This window comes from Quercus robur, chromosome 2, assembly GCF_932294415.1.
Source record: "Quercus robur chromosome 2, dhQueRobu3.1, whole genome shotgun sequence".
NCBI lineage: Eukaryota > Viridiplantae > Streptophyta > Magnoliopsida > Fagales > Fagaceae > Quercus > Quercus robur.
The window spans coordinates 30,845,756-30,869,071 of NC_065535.1; the positions used below are offsets into that span (position 1 = coordinate 30,845,756).

The following is a 23,316-nucleotide window of genomic DNA, read 5'->3' on the forward strand; positions in this document are numbered from 1 at the left end:
AATCACCCAAAGTTTATTAAAAAGAAAATTCATGTCCAATAAAAAATAAGAAATTAATTAAAACAATTAAAAAGAAAAAACATCCAAAAAAAAAGCACTGTATGGTACTATGGTGTATCACATATCCGCACATCATCATCATCATCATATATATATATATATATATTTTTTTTTTTTTAAAAAATTAGCGTCTAGTTAAATCCAAAAGAAATAAAAGGGAAAAAAAAAAAAAAAAATAGGCAAGCCACATTTACGACTAGGTTGAGGTAGAAAAAAAAAAAAAGTAAAAAGAAAATGTGGGCAATTTTGTCCAAATATTTTTGCCCACTTTTCACTCATTTTCTCTCCAATTTGGAGAGATTGTGTGTGGAGGGAGAGGAGAGAAAATTTGTGGACCCTAGTAATATCTTTCATGTTTTCCATCCTCAACCAAACAACCAAAAGTATCATTTTCTTTCCAATTTTATTTCATTCATTTTCCATCTTCCCTAAAATCACTCCAACCAAATATAGTCTTAAACTTATTCACATGTGTTACATTTAAGATAAATAATTTTATTTTATTTATCGTATTTATCCTCTTATTATATACAATTGATGTGGTAAAATCTATTATTAATTTAATTTTAAAAGTGAATATTTATTTACTTGTGATTGTTAAGACAATTGGCTGACCATATTCTTAATTTTTTTTTTTTTTACATTTAATATACAAAATATAACAAAAATTTAAGTGAAAATTATCACAGATGAAAAAAAGAAAAGGAAAGAAGAGATAATGTATTACTTAAATTTATTATCTTTTGACTTAACTTGGAGCACAACACAATTTTTTGCGAGTTATTGTAAAATAGTAATAAATGGGTGAATTTTGTGCTGACTTGATTAACCAGTAATCAACCATAAATAAATTAGTTCATTATTTGTGTCAAGATGAGTTGATCAATTTTGACACAAATTTGTTGAACCCATCTAAATAAGTTAAATTTTCATCCAATATTATTTTAAATTTTAGATATATAATTGAATAATCAAAAGAATTTTCATAGTTATATTGGTAAATTATTAATTGAAAGCCTAACATCATCCACCCTTTTACTAATAACAAAGAAAAAAAACTCTCATTTCATATTATATTTTCTAGACTGTATATTTCTAAATTTGGATGAAATTTCATTGATTTTGAAAGTTGAGGGTGAGAAATTTAAATTCAGGATGTTTTCATTAAAAATATTAGAAAATATCAATTGAGTTACAAGTCTCTTAATCATTTTTGTCATAATTATGTGACGGTTGAGGTTTAACCAAACAAAAGTATGACTAAACGAAATGGTACCAGGCCTTGTCCCAAGTCCGAACACAGGCCCTTTGTTGGGTACAAAGGCTGGTCTGGTCCCAAGTCCTAACCCAGCCATCGAATCCAAGCAAGAGATTTTTGGCCCAGTTACTCTATAAACTATATAGCATCGTTTGCCCAGAGGTGTAGTTGTAGTGTAGCTTGCTCTGCTAATCGTAGACTGTTTTCAGAAAACTGCTCCACCATGAAGAACATCAACCTCCAGGTTTCTCTCTCTCTCTCTCTCTCTCTGCCTTACTATCGGATTTTATTAAATTTGAAATGGGTATTTTGTAATATTGAGAATTTCCCATTAGTAATGGGTTATGGCAGTGATTGGTTGGTCTGGGTGTTGTGGGATTTTTTAGGATTCTTTGCCAATGGTTAGTGTGTTTGGGGTTTGATTTGAAATGGGTAAATTAGATTAATAGAAAAAAGAGAACTTTTTGTTTAGTGTTGAAATTAGTGTTTGGTCTCTTAGAAAGTGCAGGAAAATGGATAGAGAATGTAAAGTTGAAGTTTTGTGTTTAATGCTGTTGTGGGTCTTTTGGGAAGGAGGAGAAAAATTGAATGGAAAGAGTATTTTTCTTTAAAGTTTAGACGTGTCAAGGTTGAGCTGAAGTTGAATGTTATGAAAATTTTGTCTTGTTTTATGTTTTGATTGACGTTTGGTTGCTGAGAAACTGTAAGGTAAAGGTTATTAAAGGGAAATAGATGTTTTGGGATTTTCCATGTTGCGGTTTTTTGTGGGTTTACTTTGTTTAAGTAGAGCTGAAATTCAGAACATTATGAAGTTCTGGTGAATAAGTCACCTTTGTGTGAATTTCTGATGTACTAGCTTCTTATCAAGTGTTTTTTCATTTGCTTTATTTTTATGTTATATATGGTTGGGATCAGAAGTAATAGAAGACTGAGAGCAATTAACAAGATTTTACGGGTTTATTGTTTTGTATATAGAAGAAATATATACTTACTGAAAAGGTAAATAAATAGAAGCATATAGAATCATTCTAAGGGACTTTGTTGACTAGTTGAAGTTGCCTTTGTTTGGTTGCTAGAAACTAGCAAGTACTTTGGAGATATATAAACAGATGGATCCTGCACTTTTTGTGGACCCATGATAAATGTTAATTTTTGTTTTGTGCTGAAAGGGGTTGCCCAGTTTGTTATGATATCAAATGGTTTTCTTTGATAATAAGAATCTAGTTGTTGATCAGCTTATTGACATTCGTTCATGTACTTGATTCTTATTTAAGGGACCCATATAACCCCCATATGAAGTTTAAGTAGCCACCACTCATCACTCGTTAGTTGGTGTCACAGAAAGAGGGTAGAAGTTCGAGTGAAGTGCACCATTTCAGGAAAGTCATATACTAACCAAAAAGCCCAGCACTGGCAGGTAATCAATCTTGTTTACAAAAAACATTATTTGATTTCCCTTCTGAGACTCATATCTCATAGTAACACCACCCTTTTTTTTTTTTTTCATCAGAATTAGCATGTGGAAAAAAATCCTCAATCGCCAACAGATATTGTTTTCTGTTAGGCAATACTCTAGAATTTCTCCTCCACAACCTGCTTACGCTGACCCGGTAATCCGGGTTTCCAACAACATAGCCCAATTGGGTGGCCCAAAAGAAGGTCCAAAGCCTCGGCAGCTCCTGTCTTTGCCTCCATTTCCTGCTCATCCTCTACCCAGAAAGAACTCGTTCAGCATCCCTGGTCAGTCCACTCGGGTCACCGCTATCAGTTGGGTCAAGTATTACTTTGATGAGATTTCGGACACTGTGATTCAGTCACATTTCAACAAAGGCCTTGTGAGTATAAATTTTTAAGTTTTTTTGGTTGGTTATTATGTTTGAGGAGTATATCAATTTGGGTTGTGAAGAATTGGATTGGGTTGTCAACTTTATGATTATTTAAAATCTTCTATATAAAATTTATCTGTATTTGTTTTGATTCAGTTAGTTTTATTCATATTAAATTGGAGTTGCGATTGGTAAACTACTGGTTGTTTCAAAAGCTTAAACTGATAAGAAGATGATGAATTTAGTAATTTAAATCAATATTCTAATACTCTGCTTCATGTGTGGGCCCAAAATCTCCTCAATGAATGGGCCCAATACAAGGAGTTTTTAAAAATTTTAAATGGGAGCTAAAGTGGAGAGAGTTGAACCATAGTACCATGTGCTGTAACATTTGTCCTTAAAGTTTGAGCTGGTGGAAGGGATAAATCTAATCATTATTATTACTGTAACTGAGTGTGTAAGGGACTTTGGAATTTTTACAGATGTTTATAAACTTATGTAATTTTCTTCTTTTTTAGGTCCAGATAGAATGCCCAATTTTGGAGGACTCCTATGTTGACAAGGAAGGACATATGAAACCTTTGAGGAAGGTACTGACACTAGCTTTTGACCACAATCTCACTCCCATCCCAGTTTTTTTTCCACAATTGTTAAGTTACGCATGCAACTAGCTTGTATCCCATTCTTAAGTGTCTTTTGAGCTAGAACTTGTTGACAGCATCATTGTTCAAATCCACAAGATGGATACATGAAGTTCTCTCTCTCTCCCCCTTTATTTCTACTTCTATTTGTTGACTGTTTGTGATTTTATGGGGGTTTACTTGATCTGCAATCATACAGCTGACCTACAGATTAGGCCTAATGAGGTCATGGAGGCTGGGGCAAGAGTTTACATACCTGTATCAGTTGCTGAGACCAGGATTTCCAAGAGATTTGACACTATTCCAAGTGGGACACTATATCCAAATGCCGATGAGATAGAGTACTTGCAAAGGCTTGTCAAGTACAAGGCATGTCTTACATTTAATTCATAATTTTGTTTCTCGTGTTATTTGAGTAGAGGCATGATGGTTAATTAACCCTTTGCTGCCTGAAAATGCTGTGTGGCTATATTTGTTGTTTGATTCTGTATTCTTTTGTGCCCATATTGCCATTTTTTAATTGGTGGTTGAAATTTCAGGACTCTGCTATAATTGTGCTAAACAAGCCCCCAAGACTGCCAGTTAAGGTCGGTATCCTTTGACCCAATTCATTTTAATGATAGACTGTTGCTTCAGCATATTCAGTTGCCACTTTTTATTTATCTATTTTTAACAATGTTCTTAGGGGAATCTGCCTGTTCATAACAGCATGGATGCGCTGGCAGCTGCAGCTCTTTCTTATGATTATGATGAGGGTCCTAAGTTGGTAAGCTTTTAGTTTTAGATGATTACTTTTCACTTTCAAAAAATGACTGTTACCTAATGAGGTTGTTGATCCAGATAATTACAAAAGATTTTTGCACTTATAATATTGTTATTTTTGCTGCCTTTTCTGTGTGATTGATTAGTGAAATCCAGAACTAAGTTGAATAGGATAGTAACTAGTTGAGAAAGCAAATATGTGCTATATCTGCCTAAAATTAAGGCTCAAGTTTGGCTCATTTATAAACAAATAAATATGAACGAGCTTTTTATTGAGCCAAGCCCAAGCTGTTTATGAATGGCTTAGTTCATTTACTTCTCAAATCATCTTATCATCACTGACCATGTAGTATTTATTTATTTATTTCTGTTTCGTGAATACCATTGAGTACTTTGTCCCCTTAATGTAAAGACGTAAAAATTCTATTTCTTAAGGAAGTTTTAATTTATTTATATATATATATATATAGAAAGAAAGTTTTAATTTGACAATCGTTTTATTTGCTTATTATTTTGGTAAACCAAGTCATAAGAAGAGCATTTAGTCATATTTTTGTGATTTATTGAATCCTCCTCTACTTTAAAAATGAGGAGAAATAACAATATAGACAAGACCATTCTCTTCTTTTAATAAAGAACTAATACAATTAAATACACACACATGCATATATGATTGGGTATGGCTGGGTCCAATGTCTTGTGCTCTGGACCTGATAGAATGCTGCCATGTGTCCAAGAATTGCCGCACGGCAGCATCTTGGGTCCAATGCACAAAACACACTGGACCTAAGCCTCTCCCTATATAATTAGATATATGACGGTTTATTTATATTGCACTTCTCTTCTTTTGCATTGAATTAAATCACTTGGTACAAAAATTAAAAAAATTTAGATGGACGTGGCGCAAAATTAGATTCCAATTAAAATTTAATTTTGGTTTTAATTGGATTTTCTCCTAGTTTCAGCTTTAGTATAATATATATGATATATGATATGGTAAGACCATTCATATTTTTCTCAAAAAAAAAAAAAAAAAAAAAAAATCTTATTGAATTCGATGTTCAAGAACAAACCTATGTTCCATGTGTAAATTTGTATGGTTGTATTAATCTCATTCCCAGATATTTAGGGGGAGCGTATCTTATGTTAAATATGATATTTGTTTTGCTATATAGTTTTCTGGTTTAATAAAACATGCCTTTTGCCATATGCCTATATCTGAAAGGTTTTTCTGCTGTAATATTTTCTCTGGGTTCTTTGGAGTGTTGGTTGCTACCTGTGCCACCACTATTACAATTTCTATGTTAAATCATTAGTTATCTTTAGGAGACTAGAAGTTTTCTGTTCTCATGGAGGTATTTTGTTAGGTTCATCGTCTTGACCGAGAGAGTAGTGGCCTCCTTTTGATGGGGAGAACCAAAGAAAGTGTAGATCATCTTCAGTGGTTATTTAGTGACATAAACAAAGCAAATTTCTCCTGTGAGGTACTCATACCCACTCTGCTGATTATACTATGTAGATCAGGGGTGGTGAATGCAACTTCTTGAACATGATGGGGAAATAACTCAATGCTTCAACTTTTTTTTTTTTTTTTAAAAGACTGATTAGTGATATGCTTATATGTAATCTAGGCTTGGAATGATGCATATGAAGCAACATATCAGAGGTATTGGGCTTTGGTCATAGGCTGTCCCAAGCAAAAGGAAGGCTTAATTCGTGCTCCTCTTTCAAAGGTTCTCTCTATCTTTTCATAAACAATAAATATTACCTTCCCTTGATGGATTCATTTGGAAGAGAAAACAACTTGAATGTATTACTAATTGTTATCTTTTGCAGGTGCTTCTGAATGATGGGAAGACTGAGAGGGTCATCTTGGCTCATCAAACAGGTTTAGAAGCTTCTCAAGAGGCAATAACTGAATATCGGGTTCTTGGTCCTAAGATAAACGGATGCTCATGGATTGAATTACATCCACTTACTAGCCGGAAGCATCAGGTACAATGTTGCATTCTCTCTCTCTCTCTCTCTCTCAGGGACACACAGGGCAGTGTTTTTATTTGGCCAAGTAAATAATAAATGTCAAAGGTCAAATCTTAGTCTCTCTCTTGTGTGATGCTGCATGATCAGTGTGCTGCCAGGGCTGGTGTTTGCTTGGAGCTCTTCCCTTTTATATCAGACTAATATAATTTCATTAACTTTATTGCAGCTCCGTGTCCATTGTGCTGAAGCTCTTGGCACTCCAATTGTGGGCGACTATAAATATGGTTGGTTTGTTCACCAGAGATGGAAGCAAATGCCTCGAGTTGATATTGAGCCAACAACTGGGAAACCATATAGGTTGCGAAGGCCAGAAGGTCTGGATGTTCAGAAGGGAAGTGTTTTATCTAAGGTTCCCTTGTTACATCTGCACTGTAGAGAGCTTGTGCTTCCCAACATTGCAAAGTTCCTTCAGGTTTTGGATCAAAAGTCAGAAAAGCTGCATCCCGCACTGAGCTCAAAGCCAGATCTCCTTCGTTTTGTGGCATCAATGCCTAACCACATGAAAATTAGCTGGAATCTTATGTCTTCCTATCTGGTATAAGAATGCAAGAAAGTCTGTTCTGTAGAGTCTGATCTACGTTTCTCTAGATTGATTTTGGTGGTGCACTTTAGCTGTTAGTGTACTTTGATAAGTTGATATTATGATATTTATAGTAAACCACATTTCAATAGATGAAGTTTCTTACAAATTACACGTTCAAATTTCAATACTTATTTTTAAAGTCCAAGTTCAATGCAATCTTAATCACCTTTTCCTTCCCCATAATTTTCAGGTCCAGAAGCATTATATAGGAAGGCGTCCATATGTGTGTGTTATAATCTAGATTTTATGTGCCAAACTTGAACTGCAGCAATGTACAACTGTTTGGGCTGTAACAACTGAGCCATGCCATTCGACAGTAACCAACAGAGCCATGCCAGGAGAGAATGAGGATATGGGACAGGAGAGAATTACCCAACTAAGAAAATCATTCTTATCCTCAACATTAAATGAGTTTTTAGGCTTAGTAAACAAAAACATAACGATCCCTTTATTCTACAGAACATCTGAGTTAATCATACACATGCACTGAAATGGAGAACTACTTTTTACACCCAAAAAAATGAAAAGAAATTGTACTACACTGTGGGAATGAATGTGGTGGTCAGTTTAAAACTTTCAATGAACAATATAAGTGAGAGAAAATTTACATATAACGCCCTTATCTTTGATTGAGCCCGTGGGAAAGTCTTCAACTGAGACAACCAAAAAAACCAAGCTTTTGATACCACCAACCTCATTTCCACAATCTTGCATTCTTTAAATTCCTGTCATGGTATTGGTATGTTCATGACTTTTGAACGTATTACACTGTTTAGCATCCTTTTGGTAATATTTCAGAGGAATGGTGCCTGCTTTTTGATTGATTCAAGCAAAAAGATCTTTTGGAATAGATACAATCAATGGATAGAGCATTGCAGACAATTAATACTTGGGTAGAACAACCAACCATATGTGTTTAAATCTGTTCTGTGGGTATGGATTGGGAACTAAGAAGTCTTTCTGCCTCATCGTTTGCTTCAGCTTGTAGTTTCCATCTCTGCAAAGGAAATTAGAGGTTAATAAACAAAAATGCATTCATGTTCCAACAAAAACTCATGGCAGATTAGCCCAGTGGCTCAGAAGAAAGTGCATTCCTCTCTCTCAACTGCTAATCACTGTCCTTGAAGATGATATCTCAATTCCTATATCATTTCCAAGTAAGCAAAACCTTGAAGGTGATTCTAGTTTCTCATATCAGAAAATCCAGGATCTATTTTCTTGTGACTAATTAAGTTTATAGTGAATTCAGTTTAACCAATATCAGTAAGGCCTTTTCCAATTCTCTGAATTCGAAGTCACAAAAGTAAATTCCATTGAAAAGAACATGCCTCTTCAAGATTCTCTAGCTCCATTATTTGTTGTATCTGTTCAGCAATACTTTCCTATAAACAAGAATGATCAAGTTAGATAATCTTATGCAAGTCAGATCAAAGCAGAGAAGAAACGGATAATCAAGTTGTGCGCACCACATTGCTTGCTGCTTCAGCAGCAAGTACGTCAGAGTCCAATTCTACTTCGATTTCAATCATTGAAGAAATCTGAAAAATGGATGGCATAACCACACATTAAATTATGCTTCTGGAAAAACAAACTTAAGAGAATTTTGTTTGGGAGGGTGGGTTGGAATTATGGTTTCTGTCATGTAGGAACCATACTCTTGCAAAGCTGTCGATTAGTTCAATTCGTCCCTTGAGGGAGTTTTCCAAGCCTTCTCGCACTCTTTTGACTCTACTTCTCCGAGCACTAAATAATAACCAAAGAATACTTCAGAGGGTAAACTTCAAACAGAGGAAACCTTCATACACTTACAACACTAGAAGTCAACTAAACTAACAGAAATAATTAGTTCAGCGATAAAACAGAAATTAAGATAGTAGTGCTAATAATGTTATGAGGGTTTCACCGATAAGAGGGTTCTCCTACAGCAAAAATTTTGTTCTCCAATTGGCACATCCGAGCCAACATCCAAACCTACACAGGAAACAAATGGATTTCTCATATCCAGCAGCAAGATGCTTTATCAGATAATTTATGAAACAATTTGGTTATTGTTATCATATAGTTTTTGCATCATATGATATTTCAACCTCACAGGATCCTGAATGAACCCATTTTAGAAGATTGCCAGAGAAGAAGACAACATTCTTCTGGTATTTTCTTCAACTATGACTTATCAGGGATTGTCCAACATTTATTTTATAGATGTATTGCTAGTCCAATACCAACCAACTATGCAAATATAAAGAGTGCTCCATGAGAAGACTCATAAGTAATATATGATGATCCTTAAAGTTCTATGTCCTTACGTATGAAAAATTCAGTGCACTAAACTTGTTTATAGAAAGCTGAGTTTCACATTTGTATCTGAAGCATAGAGTGGGACTTTGTATAGATAATCTTGATATTCTTGCAGTCTTTTGGCTGTGGTTTGAAGACTACTTTAGTGAGCACTGTTTTAATATATGTTAATTCAGATTGCTTAACATGAAAGGGAGGTATATTTATTAATCTAGATAAATCCTTCATTTTGTATTTTCAAACAAACTATTTTTGTCAATATAAATTTTGAATTAAAATTGGACTCAAAATGATTCTATTATCAGGGTTTCTAGCACATATGTAGTTCCTTCTCTAGTCCTATAACACTGAGGTCCCAGCACACATCATGAAACCTATGTTGAAAGCTTTGAGGGCTATCCTCCACACACCAACTCACTCAACTCATTTGATAAAAGAAAAGAAAGCTGTCCATGCAACCATTACAACTTGCATAAGAGCATACCTCTTTTTCAGCAGCTTCTTTAAGGTCCTTGATGCGAGACTGGAGCATATCATATTGAGCTAAAAGCTGCTGCTTTATAGCAATTGCATCCACTGATCTTTGAGGAAGCTGATATCAATGGATAAATGAATAAATGAATATGCCTCAACTCATTCCATGAGAAAAATCATTAATGGATCAAATTAAAGAGTAAATATCACATTGCAAAAGGGAAATGAAACCATTCCGATAGCTGTGTATATTTACTGATGTCCAAGTTTAGTTAGATTTGCAGTAATACATTAGCTTGACAATTACAAAAAAAAAAAAAAAACCTAGGCTAGCTGGTTTTTAAAATTCTATAAATTATGTTTTTCCGGATGTTTTGCTCATATGGAGTATAATTTTTTGCACTATCATTAATTATTTGTGATGGTTCACTGCTATGTTTTAAACATATTTGCAGAATATGATACATGAGGTATGCATGTCCAGCCTACAACTAAAAGTGACAGATGCACAAGATATAAAGACTAATTTCTGTCAAATTAAAGAATACATAATTTGTAATAGAGTATTAGTGGTCTTTCACTGCCAACTTATAGTAGTATGGAGTAATGTGTACCCATTTCTCAATCTACTTCTTTTAAATACCAAATACAGAATAAAAGGGGAAAGGAAAGGAGAAATATGCAGAACTAGATTTTATTTAATGCCCTGAAGAAACTGACACAGCCAAATGAAGGTCTTAGTAGAAATTTGATTATCTCAATGAAGACAAGAATGTGAGAGGGAGGTAATACTTGAAACTTGAGACTAGCTTACTTGATTTAACTGGGGCAGAACCAAAGCATTTACAGTAGCCCCCACAGCAAGAGATGCGACTGCAGCAGCTGAAAGGAACTGGGGCAAGCTGGGGTTAATAATTCCAGAGGCAGCATCTCCAGTGGCCAACACAGCAAGAAGGGGAAAGAGGATGGAGGGATTAAGTAAGGATGAGTTTCCTTCTTTTAGTGGTGCTCTTAACAATAGTGATTCTCGGCCATCTTTGTGGTTTGTCAGGCACATAGGCTCTCCAGCATAGAAGTTGGGGGCCTTTGGACTGAATTTGAAGGGGCCTACCTCTCTATAAACTTTTGATGGAGCTGCTACAGCAATGGTAACCCTTTCTCCTTCTTGTGCTGGGAGATCAACTGTTTCAGTAGCAAATCTGTGCGTGCGCGCCATACCAGAAGGAGTCTCTACCTGAAATTTGGAAGGATGGAAGGAATTGTTACTAAATAAGCACTGGCAGGGTGTCATTGGCGAGTGCTATATTTTTTCAGTAAGATAAGTAATGAAAGAGAGAGAGAGCCTTAAATGTTATTAGATTATTGCATTGGCAAACTTTGGATAATCAGTGATTGGCAGAGAGGTTCCCTTTTGGCTTAGTTTCTTGCAACTTGCAATAAATAAATAGGTATGCAATATAAAGTATCTTATTAAGTAATGCTTTCATGAGCATATTGGCAAAAATCAACACCTGAGCTACCAATGTGCATAGTGGGTAGAATCTGCAGTTAAACATTCTAAATCAAGAATCTATACCACGATAGAGTGAACAGCAGAAGGAATGCTTTGCTTCATTATTTGCAGGAATCTTAGCCCTCTTTTCCATGCTGGAACATCCATGCTGCGTTCGGCAGGAGGAGATCCTTAGAAGAATTGAAATATCCCAGCATCAACATCATACATTAATAGATTCTGTGATCAACATAGAATTAAAATGTGACACAGTATTTATATTTAGTGCTTAATTATTCAATATAAGAAGTTAAATGGTTTACAAGCCAATATGGAGACATATTCACTTTGAACTGGAAACATAATGTAATTCCCGTGCAAGTAAATGGAAGCAAGCTCATACATGTCGCACTACTGCAGATGCTAACCAATGGAATACCAAACAAATTGTGTAATGTTTTTTTGACGGATAAAGGAAGCTATCATAATCACAAAGAAAAACAAAAATAGCAATAGAATACTGAACAAAGTGCATAACTTTGTGATAAATAAACAAAACCAGATGGAACAAACCTGATTTCTTCAGACTCGATGCTAACTATGTCGCCAGAAATAAGTTCATACTTGTAGCGGCACTTCGCACAGGATACAACCTGCACAGACGTACTATGCATACATTAATTGTATCATCAAAGTTATCAATACTAAGAAATTTTAGGTGCACCGCATCTGTGGCATGAGTAGCAATAGTTCAAATGATCAAAATCTAGATATTCCCCACAAAGTGAGTTTAGACCAGATCGTGTTATCAAATCTTTTCTGTCTATACCTGAATACCATGTTGGGGTTGTGCAACAGCAACAGCTATCATACAACTAGGACATCTCACAACCTTTCCAAAAGGGACCTGCACAACATCCATAAAATTGCAAACATTGTAAAGTCGATATCATTAGACTAGGTAATATGTCCCATTTCCAAAGTACAAGCAGGGGAATGTTATATTTTATAGCTGATTTTATTAAAATAGATATACTCAGTAGAATACCAGATATACTGATGAGAGATGAATATTGAATCCGCTAAAGAACTTATAAAATAAATTCACTAGTGTTTTGTGACTTCATACCTCCTCGGCAGGAGATACTCCCATTTGGCAAATATCTTCAATTATCCTAAGAGCATCAGAAACCCTCAATGATGCTGCAAGACCCCTAATTAATGATGTGTAAACATGTACATCAGGCCTGGACCACTTCCATATCTCAGCAAAAGATCCATTTTCAGTAGTACCTGCAAGAAAATGTTAAGATAAGATAATAATTTAGCAATGAAAATTCTTAGAATGACCTAAATTAAACAACTTTAACTCTATAATCCAGTAACATTGTTTAAACTAGCTACCAAGTGATCGCGTGTATATATATATATATATATATATTTTGAACAACCATTTAATAGTAATCATATTTAAATAGATTAATATAATAAAAAAAGTCAGAAAATCTCAACGTACTCGCTACTTCACATTACCCCCTTCCTTTCTGTGATCCATAAAGGAATCTTGGACTTGGGAATACAGCATGAAATGAGAAAATGTAACCAAGATAATGCTTATTAGCCACCTAGTCATCTCATTTATCAAAACTTAATTAACTCATTCGAAAACAACAAGGGCAAATATGTGCGGCCAAATTACTTGGGGGGTATCCTACAAATTGTACCATATTCTATTTAGCCATCCGGATCGATCTTGTCTATGTAACTCCATTAAATTTAATTTACACCATTCCTCAAATCCAAAAATGCACACAGCCCGGGGCCAAAAAATCAAATAAACACCATCAGTAACAACACTAACGCACAACAAATAGTTATCCAATCCAATTATCACAATTTCTCTTAAATTAAATTCATGACATCCTTATCAAGGCTATGTGGTGAGTGATATACGTGAGCCACATGGCGTTACTAGTTTGGTATGAATAGACAAATGGTATTCATTTGTCCCCGAAGAAAACATTAGCCACATATGTACTACACCCTAAAAGTAGTAATAAAATTGCAATTATGTTTTCTATATAGCCTAGTTCGACCTATCACAATGTCCCAATAACTTATGATTGTAATTAACAGTTTCAACTTTCATGTAACAGCAACCAAAGCTTTCACTAAATTAAAAATGAATGCATCACATATGCATATATATTATAAACCTGGTACCTTGGTCAAAGCTGGCACGCATGGCATAGAAAACCGACAAAGCCAACTCAGCATTGTTGCGCTCAAGCGCAGCTGTTATAATCAAGCAACAATCATTAACTCCCACAACACCTCCATTTCTTCCACACTTGTCACCAATCATGTCCAAAGCTTCGTTGGCATCCTTAGCACCCGAAACCTTAGCAAGCGACTCCTCGTCCAAAAGCTGGGAAACCGAGTTCTCAACCAACCCATTCTGGCTCTCACTCAAAGAAGAGGCTCTGGTCTTGAAGGTCTTAGAGAAGTTAACAAAAGTAAGAGAATAAGAAATATTGTTGTAGTAGTTGTTGGTGGCAAAGGTTTCAGAGAGTTTGGGAAGTGGAGGAGATTGGTGAGAGAAAAGCCAAGGAGAACAAGAACAACCCAAGTTGAGAGTCATTTGTGGGATTGTTTTGGATGATCAGCCAAAGAGAAAGTAGAGCTCTAGCTAGTAGCTATTGTTTTGAATCTTTGATCGGTTTGGTTTGGTTTTGCTTGTGGTTTGGGTTTTTGGATTAGGAACGAGTGGTCGTTAGGACAAGTGGTGGAGGGTACGAGATAGGGGTGTGTTATAGTGTGCATGGTGGTGTACGAAAATTGAATAAAATCAGGGGAGTGTGTAAAATGAGAAATGTTAAAGGTTACAACAAAAGTGGAGGTGCGGGGAATCGAACCCCGTGCCTCTCGCATGCGAAGCGAGCGCTCTACCATATGAGCTACACCCCCGTTGTTATAAATGGCTTCTCTTTACTAGTTTTAATAAAACTTCATATTTAACAACTGTTTTATATTAACCGACAGTATAGATTTCTTATCAATGTGTTCATATGTAATAACGAGAAAGATTTCTGCATATGGGCAAAAGTCGATTGATAATATATACAATTTTTCCTATTTGTGTTCACAATTAATCGTGTGATCTATTTGGCTGTGATGAAATCATATGAATATACTATTAATATTACTCTAATAAGAATTTATTATCTTTTTAGTAAGTCATTAATTGGTGAAAAATGTTATAAAATTTATGTATATTCACGCTCATTATAAGGCCACCAAGCAAGTATGAAATTAATGGATTTCACCGGTTGAAAGATTTCTCTTCCTCTTTAAAGCTCTGATTCTTGGCTTTTAAAGAAGCGAAAGCAATGTTGTGAAGTGTTAGGTTAGATTATTGTTTTAAACCTAACAAGACAGTGATTCGTTTCCCATTTTATGCCAAACAAAGAAAGATCAATGATAAAATTACAAAGGCCATTTAGTGATAGCTTCTACATTATCTAAATAATATTAGAGGGATGTTACAAATTTTATCATGTAAGATTTTAAGTGAGTGGTGGAAATAAGTGTTTAGGACTAAGGTTTAGTTCTGATAGTTTATATAAGAGCGCCTTGCACTCCAAAGTTAAGTCAGTAGTGGAAAAAAGTGTTATTTTTTGCACTCCTTTGAACAAGAGTTGCATACCTTGAGGAATGCTGTAGAGGATACTCTTAATTGGCACGTTCTTAACCTTAGGATTTCATCATTGCCTACCCATCCCACTTTCAACAAACATAACATGTCTCAATTCGTTTTGCCAATTTGAGGCACGTTTCCATTATTACCCATCTCACTTTCAATAAACATAACATGTCTCTATCTGTTTTGCCAGTTTGAGGCCCGATTCTAGATAATGGCTGACTTTGGCAAATGGGATAAATCAAATCGCATTAAGTTTTAAGTGAGTAGTTGGGTGCAATAAATGCAATCCTGACCCACTTTTTAAGAGAGATCCCGTCCCTACTAAGTATACCAGTGAGATCGGGGAGATTCTAACCTTTTGTCTCTGTTGGGAAAAATATTTGGCATTATGTCTCTGTTTGTAAACTATATAGGAGCGTGCCCCTGTTTCAATACTTGGCCACTCAATAATCGAGTTACTTAAATAACTCGACTATTTTGAAGTCGAGTTCTAGGCAGGTTTTTACCACGCTGGTTTACTAGCGTGGCTTTTGGACAATAAAATATCCCTACGTTACTGTTTGTAACTCGGCAATGGGGAAACCGAGTTACTGACGGGATTTCAAATCACTTACTAGCATGTGAAGCTGAACCTGATGAATTGAAAATCGAGTTACTCGGCTTTGGTATAATCGAGTTGTTCTGTTATGTTTTGACATGATTTCAAATAAGTTATTTGCATGTGAAGCTGAATCCGATGAATGGGAAATCGAGTTATTAATGTTACTCGGCTCTCTTATAATCGAGTTGTTCTGCTATTTAATTCTTCCTCCCACAGATCACCTTCTCATGCAATTCTCCTCATCATTTTCAGATCAGCTTCTCCTCATTTTCAGAATTTTCTGTCAGAAGTTGGTGTTATCTCTCTATCATCTCAAGTGAGAAACTCATTTTCTTCTTTGAAATACATAGAGAATTTTATTGTGTAGGTAAAAGTAGTTGTAGATATTATAAAAGTTTATCAACCATAATATATGTTTTTGTTAGAGAAGAATTTTCATTTAATAGGTTGTATTACTTGTGCTTTGGTATTTTCTTGAATGGGTGTTATGTGAGTAGATTAGGGTTATATTAGTTGTTTGGTGTTACAAGAAATGTACAATAATCTATAGAAACGGTGATGAGTGTTATGTGTGTACATTGGTTTTTATTGGGTCTTTGTTGGTGTAAATTTCATTGACAAAAAATGAAAATCTTTAGATTTGCTAAAACTAATGAACAGTTAATCTTTAGATTTGCAAAAGTTCAATGTACATACTCATCATTGGTCAGACATTAACAACAACGTCTAATGTTTATGGTTAAATTTGAGTGTTAGTATTTCATTTTTAGCATGTAATAGTAAACAAATTTATGAGTGTCTTTGTCGTGTACTATCTTATGCAGTATTACATTATTTACCAACAGTTGATGCACACTGTTAACTTGATCATTTGATGTTATTGTATATAGCGTCAATGTCTAGTTCTGGCAACCCACAACTTTACAGGCCTCACTATGTGTTCATTGCTATGGGTCGTTGTTGGGTATTGAAAGATGAGTTTAGCTATCCAATCAATCCGAATCTGCGAAATATTGCTTACGTTCACAATACCATGAGACAGGAGTGAGCTTGGTTATTTCGTGAACAACAAATGTTTTATGATGAGTTGGTTGGTTTTAAGTTGCTAGTGCCTCGGCGATTCGCATTGCAGATGCCCAGAGACATAATCGATGAACTTCGTAAAGCATTGAACTGCATAAGAGAAGAAAATAATCGAATGAAGATACGTCTTAATCGATATTGGACCCAAGTCGAGATTCGAGAGTCAGTGGAAGGAGGGTGGTACGAGTACGCACAATTCATGCAATGATTTCTTGATGATCCCATTTATCAGTCAGACATGGAGATGTTAGATGAAGAGTAATCGTGTCATGGTGTAATTAGACTTTGTTGGAGAACTATTTTGCTTAACTATATTTTAAATGTATGTGTGTCACTGTTGTTGCATTTGTACTATGTAAACCTTATTATTGATTGTGAGGAGTATGCACGTTATTCGTAATCTAGATTATTCCCACATAACGCATAAAAGTTAAATATTCCCGCACATGATGTTTTTCAATAAGCACCTACAACATAACACAGAAAACTTAAAATAACTTACACGATGTCACCAATATGCATGCATTGCATATTGAACACTAACGCTACTGACATTATTAACTTAACCCTAAACATAACATACATATCACATAGGCATTTACTCTAACAAGTAGTCCTCGTAATTGAGGACATTGTTACGCTTCACCAGAGTGAGTTGCTTGTTCGTTGCGGCTGCCAGCTCTTCTGCCAGTTGTAGCATGTGATACCTAGACCTACGGAGTATCATTAGATTGTTCTCTTTCTTTATTTTTGTCACTGCACGCTCATATTGGTGCATGTTTCGCCATGGCAGTGTGAGCGAGACACGGTTGACAAAAGGCGCATTGAGTCATACAAGATCATTGTGCAAAGCGTTGGACTCGTTCACGCAAAAGTCCTACTCCCGCCTCAGTCCGACATAGTATTCCCTCTTGTCATAATCTCTCTCCCTCTTATAGTTATCTGGAAAACAAGGTAGCATCTAGTTGCGCATTGAAATTGGAAAATGTGACTTCTGATTTGTATGTGTAGATGTTTTGCAAGGGTAGATGTAAATGAGACTTCGGTATGTGTAGATGTTTTGCAAGGGTAGATGTAAATGAGATTGAGACTTTATATAGGAGTTTTGCAAGGGCAAGTATTCGCGTGGATGTGATTATATGTAAAGGTAAGTATTTACGTGAATAAAGATGATATGACTCGATAATGTATTGTTCAGTGAGGTGTTGAGGAGCACATGCAAAACTGTGAACATGACTTGGCTATATAGTGGCACCTGTTGGTGCATGTGGTTCGGGGAGGCAGCTGTTTGATATGACTATAACTTGTGCTACAGCAGCGGACTGGTGATGTGTACTGCAAAGGAGGCTGTGTATTTATTCACGTGAAGACTATTCAGCATTCCTATACTTCATCTGACATGACTTGACGAGACAGTGTCGAGCTGTGTTAAATGTTTCATAAACTTTTCAGGGATGCTCTACACCCTTGAAAACAGTGCATTGCAAAAGGATGCATATCTATGTATTGACGAGCGTGTAGGTGATATGATTGGACATGGTTCACGTGAAGACTATTCAGCATTCCTGATGCAAATCTGACGTGATTTTATGAGATAGTGTCGAGCTGTGTTAAATGTATCATAAAATTTTCAGGGATGCTCTGCATCCTTGAAAATGGTGAATTGCAAAATGATGCATATTTGTGTATTGATGTGCGTGTAGGTGATATGATTGGACAGGGTTCACGTAAAGACTATTTAGCATTCCTGTGCTTCATCTGACATTACTTGATGAGACAGTGCCAAACTATGTTAAATGTATCATAAAATTTTTAGGGATGCTTTGCATCCTTGAAAACGGTGCATTGCAAAAGGATGCATATCTGTGTATTGACATGCGTGTAGGTGATATGACTGGACAGGATTCAACAGTGCAAAGCTGTTGAGCAGCACATGCAGCACTACAAAGTGTATAAGTAGAAATGGTGGACAACTCACCCCCAAAATTGATGCATAAACTTTGAAGGGATGCTCTGTATTTTCACGTGAGTGTGGACGACTGCTTGTGGTCAGGGTTCAACAGTGCTGAGCTATCCACCGTAGCTACACTCATTGCTCCCTATGGTGGTATTTGGCAAGTGGGATTGAAGAAAGCTGATAACAACATTTGACTTTGTAATTGTTGGCAGGATTTCGTTGAATACCATTCTATCTGTAGAAAGTTATTTTTTAGTCTTCAAATATGAAGGAAATTCAAGCTTCCATGTTCTTGTATTTGATAAGACTGCCACTGAGATTTAATATCCACCCAACAAGAACTGTAAATTGGAAGATCATCAGGTAGAAATAATAGACTTAGATGAAGATGATACAAACATATCCCTCAGCTGATTTGCCTACAAAACATGAACTTAGAGAAAAGTTTGTTACGAAAAAATTTTCTTGTACATAAAGAGGAAGACAGAATGAGTGGTTAGTCTGGTTTGGATGACATGTTCTGTATTGTATCTATATGAAGTAGTACACTTGTAGAACTAAGATACACGGATACGGGTATATGATACAACGACTCATGGTGTCATATATATGAATTATTTGTATTATTGAATCATATGTGTGGTTGGTATGTGTGGTTTGGATGAGTTTGTATGTATTGAATCTATTAAATTTTCCTACAAGTAATGTGCAATAAATCTAAGTTGGGTGATGAGTGTTATATGGGTAACATTTCAAATTACACAGACAGAATATTGGAAACATCAACATATCTAAGGTTTTCCTACATTACAAAGCAGAGGATATTGTCCAGCCAAAGCACAAGAATCATTTGTAGCAACAAAGAACAGCAGGGAAAGAATGAGCAAGTGATTTCATATACAGTTAGCCAATCTATTGAAAACATTGCAACATACTGACATAGCATTGTAATACATTACCAGTTTCATGTCACGCAAGATGGAAGAGAGTATTATCTTGAACAAATGTGATTGTTTACACCTCGTTGGTGGTGGTCCCAGTTGGGCCGCACTCTACTCCGGCGAGTCCTTTCTTTAGGAGTCATATGGTTTTTTTATGAAAGAGTGGTTGGTGTGTGTGGTTTGGAGGAGTCTGTATTTTTAGAATGTATGAAATTTTCAGTTTAAATTTTCATATGTAGCAACAAAGAATAGCAGGGAAAAAATGAGAAACTGATTTCATTTAAACTTAGCCAAAACTAATGAACAGTTAATCTTTAGATTTGCAAAAGTTGAACGTAAATAATCATCATTTGTCAGACATTAACAACAACATTTTGTATTGCACAGAATGTGTAGACATTAACAACAATGTCTAATGTTCGTAGGTAGAAATTTTTAGAAGTCATCATTGCTTGAATCTGAGAAGTTTGAAATATCTCTTTCATCATCTAACGCAGTAATTTCATTAATAAACTTCATGGCTCGCTCTTGCGCCTTCCCCTTTAGATGCTTCCTAGCTTTTTGGATTGTGTGAAAACGGTCTGGTTGCCTTTGCATTTGATTGTTCTCTTGTTCAAGACGAGCAAGTATGTTGGCAGGTTCATCTTTAGGTAACTCGACTGAGCGTGCCTTAGGGACTCGTAACCCGTGCCATCGACAATACACCTCCAACTCACACCTCTTCTCGTATAGGGTTGACCATGGTGGTTCTGCTACGGTGAACTCTATTGCGATGGTATCTGTACTTAGTTTTGTAGGTTTGCTGACCATGATATGTCTGACGCTTCCAAGACTCTCGTACATGTATATTGACATATTAACGAAATCTCTCCTTTCCAACCCATTTCCCCCCATAGTGGTCTGTGTATGTCTGTAGGTCTTGATTTGCTGGAACTTCTGATGATCCACATGTTGAAGTAGATCCAAACTTGTTTTGCATTTTACGATTTGATGTTGAGGCGTTGCGACTCATAGCTTAGTCAATCTACGAAGTTAGTGGGGCAGAAAGAAGATCATTATTATGGTGTATTTATAACCTCATTTCATGGTCCAAGCGTTACAATCCAAAGTTATTAGGGCTTGTCGTGTCAATACAGGCTGGAAAAACACTATATGAATAGGGTCATAAATGTTCTCAATGTCATGTGTCTACATTCATGTGGGGACCACACCAATTTAAATATGAAATTGGTGTCTAATTTTTCTCTATCTGTATAAATTTAATTGGGATCAGTTGTAATTACGCTCACTTTCATATAGAAGTTAGATGAAAGTTAGCTGTGCTCTTTTTTTTTTTTTTTCACACTCACGTATTTTCAAGTTCACCTCCCCTTCTTCAATAATCAAAACCCAAAATCGTTCCTCTCCTACTCAGCTAACGGTGCATGTTCCCAGTTAACACACCGATTCAGGCACCTTAACATACAACTCCCCTCTTCTTCAATGAATGCTATGGAATTTCAAAAGAATCCCTCGTTATTAATGATGCATGTCTTTGGGTATTTATGTATCTTATATAGGAAGAGGTTCTCCATCTATTCCAATTTTACTTTTCTTTACAAGTTTAATGGTCCTGGTTTATGCTCTACAAAACGAATTCCAACCATTCCTAAGGTTTGATTACTCCTATCTTTCATCTGCCTATACTTTCGTTCCTTTTTGTCAAAAAATTTTATTGTTTAATTATATAATTTTATTGTTTTCCTATGATTGATGTTGCATGTTTATTTTCCGTTTCATAACAAGTTGCAAGGAAACTCACAATTTTAATGGTCTTTGTTTATGCTTTATAAGGTTTGATTACTTCTTTCTTTCATCTGCCTATACTTTCGTTTATTTTTGTGGAAAAATTATATTGTTTAATTGTATAATTTTTTTTTCCTATCATTGATGTTGCATGTTTATTTTCTGTTTCGTAGGAAGTTGCAAGGAAACTCAGAATTTTACTGCTCTTGGTTTATGCTATGCAAAACGAATTCCAATCATTCCTAAAGTTTGATTACTCCTTTCTTTCATCCGCCTATGCTTTCCTTCCTTTTTGTGAAGAATGTTTATTCTTTAATTATATAATTTTTTTCTTTCCTATGATTTATGTAGCATGTTTATTTTCTGTTTCATAACAAGTTTCAAGGAAACTAGGGAATTGTTTGAATTGAAATTGAGAGTTCTGATAATGCATTTATATTTCCGTGATATATTTCAAAAAACTTGTTTATATTGCACACATAGGGCTGTCTCCCCATGCTTTAGAAATCGAATTTTGAAACACATTTGGTTCTACTTCTTCTTCTTCCCCTAATTGTGTAATAGTATATTCTGTTTTAGCATAAAAATTTGTTGGTAACTTATATGATAAAGGGTCTTTAAACAGCTTATTGTCTTAACAAAGGTCATCTATGTTTTTACAGTTGATGTCCTTAATTGGTGTGCTTTTTTCCCCCACAGGAGATTGTCATAGAATTGGGAAACTTTGTTGCCAACGAACTGAGGCTTTTTAACTACTTATTTCCTTTATTTCCTTACCAAAGGCTAGCTCTTTTTTATTGTTTATGTTGTTATTATTATTGGTCAATTATTTGGTAGTCACAATTGTACCAAAACACCCTATTATCCCGTTAATCTATTTTAAAGTCATTAAAAATATGACAAGTAGTTAGCTATGATTTTCCATAGTACCTGCTTATTTTGTTAACAAAGGTCAGTTTTTTTTCCCCTATTTATGTTGTGATTGCAAAAGTATGGTTAGTATTTAACCTTGATAATGTATAAATAATTGCTTATTCTCTTGAAAAAGGTTAGCTACATTTTTATTGATAGCATTGTTATTATTATTGGTAAATTATATGACTTCTTGTTAATATGCTTTTCGTTAGAGCTTTTAACATTTTTGTTTTTTATGGTATTCACAAACTACCAGAACTTTGTATTTTCCCAACTAATAAATTTTCAAGTAATTAACAAATATGGTGAGTGGTTAGCGGTAATGTTGTGTTAGTGGTTCGATAATTATGGAACAAGTATATTATTTGAGATAGTTATGGATGAAGCACGAGCTAGAAGGTCAAAAAGGCGTTTGATTTTTTTTAAAAAAGAGCTATCCAAACTCAAGTAGAGATGTGTTGTAGAAGTGAAGTGGATCTTGGCAACGTATTTGATGTTCCTATTTCGTATGGTCCTGGTACCTTTGCCCTTCAACGTAAAACCATCAATGGAAATCTATTTGAGGTACCTAGAGAAGTATGGTTCTGGAATCTGTACCTTTGAATGTCATGATAAAAATGGTGCTACTAAGATATTGAAATCGGGAAAAACAGTGGGAATTATCAACAAACAATTAGTGAAGACTCCTATTATTGGATGTGATTTTCATTTTGGTAATGTGGAAAATACACTGGTGCTATCTTAATTGAATGATGAAATCCTCCAAAGATGTGACAAAGAAGTTATAGTTGACAGCTTATTAGATGTTCTTGTGGATGTGATGGTAGGAGAGGTGGCAACTTATTTTATTCCAAATAGTGTGAATACTATCTTTGGGAGCACTTCACATGAATCCAA

The 23,316-nt window shown here is 35.2% G+C and overlaps 2 protein-coding genes and 1 non-coding gene across 7 annotated transcripts; 1 reads left to right on the plus strand and 2 right to left on the minus strand.

The window, feature by feature from the left end:
* The first annotated feature begins 1,374 nt into the window (after nucleotides 1-1,374).
* LOC126713309 (RNA pseudouridine synthase 3, mitochondrial) lies at nucleotides 1,375-7,258 on the plus strand. Of its 3 annotated transcripts, none has more exons than XM_050413037.1 (11): nucleotides 1,375-1,562; nucleotides 2,593-2,735; nucleotides 2,829-3,153; nucleotides 3,663-3,734; nucleotides 3,996-4,154; nucleotides 4,325-4,372; nucleotides 4,471-4,551; nucleotides 5,915-6,031; nucleotides 6,179-6,280; nucleotides 6,384-6,542; nucleotides 6,754-7,258. In XM_050413037.1, the coding sequence occupies exons 3-11, from the start codon at nucleotides 2,836-2,838 to the stop codon at nucleotides 7,126-7,128; spliced, it is 1,431 nt and encodes a 476-aa protein (XP_050268994.1). In that variant the 5' UTR covers nucleotides 1,375-1,562; nucleotides 2,593-2,735; nucleotides 2,829-2,835; the 3' UTR covers nucleotides 7,129-7,258. The 3 variants fall into 3 exon arrangements, with proteins under 3 accessions (XP_050268994.1, XP_050268996.1, XP_050268995.1); XM_050413038.1 differs by having other exon boundaries at nucleotides 1,384-1,562; nucleotides 2,660-2,735; XM_050413039.1 differs by lacking the exon at nucleotides 5,915-6,031.
* Nucleotides 7,259-7,595: 337 nt separating this feature from the next.
* On the minus strand, nucleotides 7,596-14,224 carry LOC126713308 (uncharacterized). 3 transcript variants are annotated; one of them, XM_050413035.1, is made up of 13 exons: nucleotides 13,658-14,224; nucleotides 12,564-12,727; nucleotides 12,264-12,341; nucleotides 12,008-12,087; nucleotides 11,519-11,603; nucleotides 10,757-11,176; nucleotides 9,953-10,060; nucleotides 9,074-9,141; nucleotides 8,826-8,913; nucleotides 8,637-8,708; nucleotides 8,499-8,552; nucleotides 8,078-8,167; nucleotides 7,596-7,979 (listed from the first exon to the last, which is right to left on the minus strand). In XM_050413035.1, the coding sequence occupies exons 1-12, from the start codon at nucleotides 14,073-14,075 to the stop codon at nucleotides 8,087-8,089; spliced, it is 1,716 nt and encodes a 571-aa protein (XP_050268992.1). In that variant the 5' UTR covers nucleotides 14,076-14,224; the 3' UTR covers nucleotides 7,596-7,979; nucleotides 8,078-8,086. The 3 variants fall into 3 exon arrangements, with proteins under 3 accessions (XP_050268992.1, XP_050268993.1, XP_050268991.1); XM_050413036.1 differs by having other exon boundaries at nucleotides 7,596-7,982; XM_050413034.1 differs by having other exon boundaries at nucleotides 7,596-8,167; nucleotides 13,658-14,223.
* A 104-nt stretch (nucleotides 14,225-14,328) lies between these two features.
* TRNAA-CGC (transfer RNA alanine (anticodon CGC)) lies at nucleotides 14,329-14,401 on the minus strand. Its single transcript has one exon. It is a non-coding gene; the product is annotated as a tRNA-Ala (tRNA).
* Between the last annotated feature and the right edge of the window lie 8,915 nt (nucleotides 14,402-23,316).

What these genes read in the sequence shown, in the direction of transcription:
- LOC126713309 (XM_050413037.1), top strand. Translation starts at nt 2,836, where the DNA reads ATGTGGAAAAAAATCCTCAATCGCCAACAGATATTGTTTTCTGTTAGG. An exon ending in ATATGAAACCTTTGAGGAAG is followed by an intron (nt 3,735 to 3,995) that starts GTACTGACACTA and finishes GCTGACCTACAG; the next exon opens with ATTAGGCCTAATGAGGTCAT. An exon ending in ATGATGAGGGTCCTAAGTTG is followed by an intron (nt 4,552 to 5,914) that starts GTAAGCTTTTAG and finishes GTATTTTGTTAG; the next exon opens with GTTCATCGTCTTGACCGAGA.
- LOC126713308 (XM_050413035.1), bottom strand. Translation starts at nt 14,075, where the DNA reads ATGACTCTCAACTTGGGTTGTTCTTGTTCTCCTTGGCTTTTCTCTCAC. An exon ending in GCGTGCCAGCTTTGACCAAG is followed by an intron (nt 12,728 to 13,657) that starts GTACCAGGTTTA and finishes ATTTTCTTGCAG; the next exon opens with GTACTACTGAAAATGGATCT. An exon ending in AAGAAGCTGCTGAAAAAGAG is followed by an intron (nt 9,142 to 9,952) that starts GTATGCTCTTAT and finishes TTTCCTGTGTAG; the next exon opens with GTTTGGATGTTGGCTCGGAT.